The 9427-nt window shown below is 37.1% G+C and overlaps 1 protein-coding gene across 1 annotated transcript in view; it reads left to right on the top strand.

Moving 5' to 3' along the window:
* Positions 1–8472, top strand: part of DDX60L (DExD/H-box 60 like) — a 120073-nt gene extending 111601 nt beyond the window's left edge. The window contains 2 exon segments of the mRNA XM_017887899.1: positions 4580–4642; positions 7435–8472. Of these exon segments, the coding sequence (XP_017743388.1) occupies positions 4580–4642; positions 7435–7564 (193 nt within the window). The 3' untranslated portion in view covers positions 7565–8472.
* The last annotated feature ends 955 nt before the right edge of the window (positions 8473–9427 follow it).

Raw genomic sequence — 9427 nt, 5'->3', positions numbered from 1 at the left:
GGATTCTTTTCTTTTTTTTTTTTTTTTTTTTTTTTTCTGATGAAAAACTTATGATTACTAGTTCAATTTCCTCTCTCATTACTGCTGTGTTTAGATTTTCTATTTCTTCTTTATTTAATTTTGGGAGGTTGTATATGTCCAGGCACTTAGCCATTTCTTTCATGTCATCAAATTTTTTGGTATATAGTTGTTCATAATAGTATCTTATTATTTTTTGTACTTCTGTGGAACTGTTGTAATGTCTCCTTTTTAATATGTAATTTTATTACTTTAGTCTTGCCTCTTTTCTTCTTAGTCTCGCTAATGGTTTACCAATTTGCTTTATCTTTTCAAAATCATCTTCATTTTGTTGACCTTCCAAATTGGGTTTTTAGCCTCTATTTTGTTTACTTCCGCATTAAGCTTTATTCTGTCCTTCTACCAGTTTTGGGTTTAGTTTGTTCTTGTATATTAAGTTTCTTGAGGTGCATCGTTTGATTGTTTAGTAAAAATCTTTCTTCTTTTTTGATTTAGGCCTTTATTGCTATAAATTCCATTTTAAAACGGCTTTTTCTATGTTCCGTAAGTTTCGTTATAATGTGTTTCCATTCTCATTTGTCTTAAGAAATTTTAAATTTCCTTTTACTTTGTTTATTGACCTGTTGGTTTTTTTTTTTTTTTTTTTTAGGAGTAATTGTTTAATTTCCATGTATTTGTAAATTTTCCAGAGTTTTTCTTGTTGCTGATTTCTAGTTTTATACCATTTTGCTCAGAAAAGTTACTTGATATGATCTCTATTTTCTTAAATTTGTTCAGACTTGTTTTGTGATCAAACATATGATCTATCCAAGAGAATATTCCATGTACAGTTGAGAAAAATGTGTATTCTGAAGCTGTTGGATAGAATATTCTGTTAAAAAAAAAATCAGCCAGGCACAGTGGCCAACACCTGTAATCCCAGCACTTTGGGAGGTTGAGGTGGGATGATCACTTGAGGTCAGGAATTCAAGACTAGCCTGGGCATCATCGCAAGACCCTGTCTCTTAAAAAAAGGCTATTAGGTCAATTTGGTCTATGGTGTAGTTTAATTCTGATGATTCCTTGTTAATTTTTTTTGCCTGGATGACCCATTCATTGTTGAAAGTGGGATGTTGAAGTCCCTAATATTATTATACTGCATTTTATCTCTCCTTTTAGATCTAATAATATTTGCTTTATGTATGTGGATGTGTTGGTATATAGAATTACAATACTACAACCTCTTGTTGAATTGATTCTTTTATCATTATATAATGACTTTATTTGTCCTTTTTATAGTTTTTGTCTTATAGTTTATTTTATCTGATATAAGTATTGCTACTCCTGATCAGTTTTGATTTTTATTTGCATGGGATATCTCTGTCCCTTCCTTCACTTTCAGTCTATGCTTGTCTTTAATGGTGAGGTGATTCTCTAGTAGTCAGCATACAATCATATAGTTGAGTTAGTTTTTTAAGAGATGGGGTCTCTCTCTGTCACCGGGGCTGGAGTACAGTGGCACAACCAGAGCTCCCTGCAGTCTCAAACTCCTGGGTTCATTCAGTCCTCCCAGCTCAGCCTCCTGAGTAGCTAGGACTACAGGTGTGCACCACCAAACCTGGCTAATTTTTTATTTTTCTTTTTTGTACAGACAGGGTTTTACTATGTTACCTTTAAAATAAAATCCATTCACTCTGTATCTTTTAACTGGAGACTTTAATCTATTTATTTTCAAGGTAATTATAAGTAGGTAAGAACTTACATCTGCCATTTTGTTCATTGTTTTCTGGTTGTTTTGTAGATTCTTTGTTCCTTTATTCTTCTGTTGTTGCTTATGTGTGTGGTTTGGTGGTTTTCTGTGGTGCTAAGTTTTATTTCCTTCTTGTATCTTATTTGCGTGCCTGCTCTAAATTCTTTCTTTGTGGTTATCATGTGCTAACATAAAGAGTCTTGTAGTTATAATAGACTATTTTATGCTTATAACAACTTAACTTTGGTCACATAAAAATATTTTAGATTTTCTTGCTTCCCCACAGTAATTTCTGTTTTTGTTGACTTAATTTACGTCTTTATCTATTGTGTGTATTCCTTAGTCATTAATTGTAGCTGTTATTGTTTTTTGACCATTTTGACTTAAAGCTTTCAGACTAGAGAATTGAAGGATTTCCGTAGCACCCAGACAACATAGGGTTATTCTGAATTTGATTATGAATTTACTTCTATTGATGAGTTTTAATCTTTCGAATATTTTTGTGATAGTAATGATCATTCTTTCATTTTTAGTTGTAGCATTCCCTTAATTTTTTGTAAGCCTAGACTAGTAGTGATAAATTTCCTCAGCTTTTGCTTGTCTGGGAAGATCTTTATGTCTCCTTCATTTCTGAAGGATAGCTTTCCTGGATATAGTATTCTTGACTGACTTTTCTTTTTTTTTCAGTACTTTGAATATATCATTTCATTCTTTCCTGGCCTGTGAGGTTTCTGCTGGAAAATCTGCTGATAGTCTCATGAGGATTCACTTATATGTGACTTGATGCTTTTCTCTGCAGCATTTAGAATTCTTTGTCTTTGACTTTTGACAGTTTGGTTATAATGTGCCTCAGAGTGTATCTTTGTGGGTTGAAACTAATTGGGGACGTTTGAGCTTCTTAGATACTGCATGTATCTCCCAAGACATGGGAAGTTTTCAGCTATTATTTTGTTAATAATAACAAAATATTTCTCTACTTCTCCCTCTGGTGCCCCTATAAGGTGAATATTTGTTCATTTAATGGTATCCCATAAATCCGATAGGGTTTCTTAATTCCTTTTCATTCTTTTTCCCTCCTTGATTGGTTATTTCAAAAGACCAGTCTTCAAGTTCAGAAATTATTTCTTTAGCTTGATTTAGTCTGTTGCTAAAGCTCACATTCTTTTTTAAATTTAATGCATTGAATTCTTTAGCTCTTTGGTTCTTTCGTATGATATCTATAGGAGGATAGGCTACAGATGTTGGTGGTGTAGTTTTGCTGGGGGAGGGGGCACTGAGCTGGTTATTTGGGGCAGGCAAATGTTTTGGTTCAGTGTGCCAGCAGGCTGTATGGTGAACTCTTCAGAGAAGTGAGGCTATCACCAGGCTGGCTCTTGAGCTGGGTATCTGTGGGTACAGTGAGCCAGACAGCTGTGCAGTAGTGTCTCTGCAGGGGAGGTAGGACCACTGTTGGACTGCTGTTGGTTTGAGTGCAGGCATGTGTGGGCTGGCTAGCTATGTGGTAGTGTCTATGGGGAGGTCAGGCTGCTGCTGAACTGGATATTGGGCCAAGTGCATGTCTAGTGGGCTTGCTGGCTGTGTGGCAGTGTCCCTGGGAAGGCGAGGCCTCTGCTGAACTGGCTGTCAGGCCAGGCACATGTACATGCATGCTGGGCTGGCTGGCATGCAGCAGTCTTTCCAGGAGTGGGGGGGCACCTCTGCCCTGGTGCCAGGCTTGGCATGGGTTGGTGCAGGCATGGTGGTTTTTCTGGGTATGCAGCATGAGTATGCACTGATGTAGTGACCTGGCCACCTGTTCAGTGGCTTTCTTGCTGTGCATGTCTGCCTTTTCCCCAGTGGGTTGTGGGCTGGCACGTAGCTTTGAATTTGAAATGATAGTGCGGCTTCAGGGATGGAGAGAGAGAGTGGCTACTGGCCTTCAAAATGTCATCATGCCATAGCTGCTTAGGTCATGAAGGAGGGGATACACAATGTGGGGTCTTACTTGGGGGCAACGTAGCTACTTAAACTTGTAGCAACTCTCCAAAATAGATTCTGGGCGTGTGAGGTCTGGGAGACTGTCTTGTAGCAAAAACTTCTGGCATCTGTGATGGCTGTGGAAACCCCTGGAAGTCTTTAGCATACCATTTTCCTGTTAAGAAGAAGCCATCCTGACTCCCAGTCATTCCTGGTAGGAGAGACAGTGTGGCAGAGACAGGGTGCCTCACTCCATAGCCTCTATGGTGCTATCTTGGGCTCCTGTGCTCCGCAGGGATTTTGGTGCTCCCCTGGTGCTCTCCAGCATACCGAGTCACTCCAGTTGAAATAGAATTGTTAATTTGTTGTTTTGGTTCCTTTCTGTGGGGGAGATGAGCACCAGGCAACTCTCGTTTTCCGTCTTGCTCAATGTTCTGCCATCCTTGACAAATCTTGAGCTACATCTGTTTTTCTTAGGTCTAGTTCTTAGTTGTGAAGAACTAAGAAAGTAGAAATAGAACTCAGAAAGTAGAAGAAGTAAGTAGAAATAACATTAGTCTAGTAGAAATAACATTAGTCTATCAGCTTGTTTTATTTTCACCCTAATCTCTAGTCCTCATTGACCCTTCTAAGCTTTACTTTTATGTTTCACCCTCCCCCTTTGATGATGGTCAAATTATCTGTTTAACAATTTTTTTTGTGGTTTTTACCTATGCCTCTCAATTTCATTATGATTAATACAATAGAATGAAGTCTTAACTGGGAATGTATTTGGCAGATAAATTAACTGCCATGGACAGACCACTATTAAAGTTTGAGTTAATTCTTTTATGTTTATGTTTTATACTTTTAATTAAGAAATGTTGTTCTCTTTAGGATGCGTATGGGGCAGCTTTTAAAGTGTTTGAAAGATTTTGCATTCAGCATTCAGGCTATCAGGTATGTTTCATGCTGAATTTGATTTTCTCAATTATTTAATGGTAGTTTAACAAACATATAGCTGTTCCTTTGTGTAAGTTGATGATTCTCATGAAGGAGCACTCTGAAGATACCATTGAGCCTCCCAGGTTCTCTACAACTCAGTTGTCCAAAGCTCTGTAGACCCATTCCTCAGGACACTGTCACACTGTTTTTTTAATTAAGATTCATCTCAAATCCATTTGTAATTGAATTTCATTCAGATCAGAGCCTGGAAGGCACTTCCTCATGACTTCATAAATCTCCGTGCCTCACTGTACTCAAGTTCTACCAATGCTGAGCAGTCACACTGAGTCAAATAACTTCAGTAGGTCTCTGGTTTATATCTACTTCAAAGCACTTAAGTCTTTCTCATACTCGGTGCCTTTCCCAGACCCTGACATCTCCTGTTGATTTCCTGTGTTCATCTGCCCAATGCTCAACAGAGACCCAAGCAAATATGAACTCTTTGTGAGCACTCCTTTCTCTATGCTCCATTAGACATATAGTTTTTGTCTAGCTCCATTTTCCTTGTCTCTAGTCCTTACTTCTTTATCAAGTGTATGTGGTTTTTCACATAAATTCAGTTTTGGAAGGAGAATATTTATTTAGAGTTCCTTGTTAGTGAGGACACATTTGTGGTTTTCCTTGGTCTGAGCTGAGCCTGACCGTTTGGGAAGCTTTCTACAAAGAGTGAAAGTCTTAGGATGGCCCTAAGTGGCTTATAGCTATCAGAGCTACAACCTCTTTGAGCAGCCTGAGAAACTTTGGAGATTTTAAACTTATCTCAAGAGTTTAAACAGGAAAAATAATTCCTTCATTCATTTTTCAATTATAAAAGTATCAAGGTCTTACTGTGTTAGAGGCACTGTTCCAGGCACTTCAATGTCATGGGAGAAACTTTCTTGTAGACAGTCATATGTGGTAAGTGCTATGATTGAGTTACACACAAAATACTAAGATGGCATAAATAACTTTATGATTAATGCTACTATAATCAGAAAAAGCATTATAGAAGATGTAATTTCCAATCAGGTCTTAAAGGAGAAGTGAAAATTCATTAAGTAGATTAATTATACTAAATATAATTCTAGCTAATTAGGATAATTAAGTAGAATAATTAGGGTAGTCAGATTTTAAGCAGGGAGAATAGTGTATCCAAATGTACAGAAATATTAAAGGTCCTAATGTATTCAAGGATAGGCCCCCAGCTAATGATGGTGAAGTACAGAATGTGGGGGTTGTGACAGGGATCAGGGAAAATGCTGAGAAGTGAGTGTGGAGTCTTTGATAGGAATTTGGTTGTATATGCGAAGGGTCTTATTTGTTATGCGATGAAGTATGGATTTAAAATGGTAGACAAAGGTGAGGCAGGGGAGTTTCTAAGGATGAGTATGACATAGATCTATGTTTTAGAGATATTATTCTGGCAGAGTATAGAGATTAACTCAAGAGGTAGAGAAAATGAAAGCAGGGAGCTAAAGCTGGAGGCTATACCCATATTCCAGGTGAGAGAAAATGAAGGCTTGAATTAGACAGTGGTGGCAGAAATGAATGATGAGAATTGGAGACATATTTAAGAGGAGGAACTCATGCAATGGGGAAAGAGATATTATGACAAATTGGGTTTCTAATTTGGTTAATTATAATGTTAATGAAAGTAAGGAATACATGATGATGACTTGGGAACTGACAATAAAAAAGTATGAGTTGGAATTTAAAATGTCACATGTGTTATCTATAAGACATCCAGGGGGAAACGTTGAGCAGTCAGAGAGAACAATAGGTTTGAAACTCTGGAGGAATTTCAGACTTAGAGATAAAGATGTGATCATTCCTAATATTCAGCCACTGAGGACTAGTAAAAAACTGAAACTCTGCTCAAGAGTCAGTAAGGTGGAGCATGAAGACAAAAAGGATGGCAAAATGTCAAATCACAATTGATTTCGGTGCTCGAATAGCATGTCAGGTAGCTGAGAGACTCACTTTTCTGTGTCTCCTCTCATTCACCCTAGCTTCTATCCTAAGATATAGGGATAGGGACAGAGTTTTTTTTCACTGAATTGGGTGACTGTGGGTTTTTAAAAATAATTGGTCCAATATTAGGAAGTCCATATGGCTTTCATGAGATGCGTAGAGAGAAGAAAAGAAGTTGAATAACACCTCTAGGGTCCAAGAATATGGAATTCTGTAGTCTTACAATACTCACAGAGCAAGTTTAGGTATAATATAAAGAGGAACTGTGGCCGGACACGGTGGCCCACACCGGAAATCCCAGCACTTTGGGAGGCCAAGGTAGGTGGAATACGAGGTCAGGAGTTCAAGACCAGCCTGGCCAAGATGGTGAAACCCCATCGCTACTAAAAATATAAAAATTAACCGGGTGCCTGTAATCCCAGCTACTCAGGAGGCAGAGGCAGAAATTGCTTGAACCCAGGAGGCAGAGGTTGCAGTGAGCTGAGATCAGATCACGCCACTGCACTCCAGCCTGGGCGACAGAGCGAGACTCTGTCTCAAAAAAAAAAAAAAAAAAGAAAAAACAAAAGAACTGTGTGAAGGTATATATCTTTATTTTTCTCAAGATACATGACGTATGTTGTAAAGATTTTATAAGAAAGATAACTGTGCATTTTGTTAATACTCTGCATACTTTTTCTCCATATTTACATCTGGTAGGTTTTGGGGGGAATTACTTCTGCTAACCTTTTAATAATATTGCTTGTTATCAAAATGTGGGCTCATTATTATTTTTATTATTATTATCATTTATGCAGTGATTCCTTGAGTGAACTATGTGAAAATGAGCATGACAATGTAGTCCTGGCATTTAAACAATTGAGTCAAACTTTTTATGAGAAACTTGAAGAAATGCAAACTCAAATGCATCAAAATCACTTAGGATAATACCATGGAAAACTTTCAAGTCTGATTATGTGGTATTGATCACATATCTTTGCAAGGAGAGATATATTTGAGCTTACGCAACGAAATGGAAACATTTTTTGTCTTGGAGCCAAACAGAATTGAACTCAAATATTAGCTCTGCTCTTTTCTAACTGAATGACCTTAAGTTATGTCACACATCTGAGCTTTAACTTTATTTTGGCAAAATCAGAGTAAAATGAATACTTCTAGTTGTTTTGAGGATTAAATGAGATAATGTATGAAAAGTGATTGGGATTGGGTGGTGACTTAATTAACAGTAGTGGGTTTTTTGGTAGTTAAAGTTAATATATAGCAAAATTAGTTTCACATTGTCAAGTTTTCCATACATCCCCAAGTTAACTGAATTTTAAATTAATGGTTAATAAATCACAAAGGACTCAAGTCAATTCTGAACATCTGAACAACAATTTGGTTATGTAAGAAGACTTCTGAGATTACAAGAAAGTCACTGCTGTAGACTGGATGTTTGTGCCCTCCCCTCCAAAATTTTTATACTGAAATTCTAACCCTCAATGTGATGGTATTAGGAGGTGATAAGTCATTAGGGTGGAGTTCCTTGGATGTAATTAGTGACTTTAGCTGAGACACAAGAGAGCTCGCTCTCCAATCTCTGCTCACTGCCACTGGATGATACAATGGGAAGATGGCCATCTGCAGACCAAGAAGCAGGCCCTCCACAGAACTGAATCTACTTACATCTTGATCTTGAACTTTCCAGCCTCCAGAATTGTGAGAAATACATGTTTGTTGTTTAGCCATCTGGTCTGTGATCCTTTAAGAAAACAATTAACTGAAAACTTGGTATTGTTGTAATTTATGTAGTAAGTGACTTGGCACTCATCAGAAAATAAAGGGCATTAAATTGATTTGCTATTGTGTTCCTTATGTTAAATCTGTTAGTCCATCCATTTGTAGACACATATGCATTAGGTATTTTGCGTTCATTGCTGTCTATCTTTACTGCAGCCCTAGGTCACGTACTACAAAATCTGTTTTAGACCCAGACCTTGAACACAGAGCATTTCTTTCTCAGGATGAAAGACATAACCTTTTGTATCATCCAGAATGTAACAAGACACCATTTGTTGTATGGCATTACTTACAGATATATTGCATAGGCTTAGAAAAACACTTTGTCTAGAAAGGGAAAAGCCTCTATTACTTAGAATTTAACCCAAAATTGGTTTATATCAGTAATGTGCCAAAATCTTACTTGTGACTGTTTTCTTAGGGCTAATCCTAAATTTTTTTATTTAAAATAAGCATATAGTAACTAACATAGTAGATATTAATCCAGCTTTATAGATAATAACTTTAAATATCAAAGGCTTAAACACAACAAAAAGACAGAGATTGTCAGAGTGGATCAAAACACAATAACCAACTATATGTTGTCTACAAGAAACCTTTTAAATGTAAAGACACATGTAAATTAAAAGTAAATGGATGTGACTTATAGTTTCTGGTTTCTCATGTAAGAAGCTTAAAATCAACCACTCCATCCTAATTAGTGAAAACAAGAACAAACTGAAAAATTGACAATTCTTCTAGATCCCTGAGAGAAGTGATGTCATGGGGCAAACTGTTCCCCCTCAAATTGGAGCAAAAGACAGGTGGATACAGAGAATCACAACACAATGAGGCAAAAACCTGCACAGGAAACAGTGCTGGAGCAGGAAAACCTGAACTTTAATGAACAAATTGCTAAGTGTGGGCACATCTGAGAGCTAAAAACTCCAGGGGGATACATTCACCTGGGAGCCATATTTCTCTGTGAGTTTTATATCTGGAAAATGAACCAAGATCTTACCTTAAATATTG

The sequence above is a fragment of the Rhinopithecus bieti genome, unplaced genomic scaffold, assembly GCF_001698545.2.
Source record: "Rhinopithecus bieti isolate Rb0 unplaced genomic scaffold, ASM169854v2 scaffold_16999, whole genome shotgun sequence".
NCBI lineage: Eukaryota > Metazoa > Chordata > Mammalia > Primates > Cercopithecidae > Rhinopithecus > Rhinopithecus bieti.
This window is presented reverse-complemented; position numbering and strand designations above follow the sequence as displayed.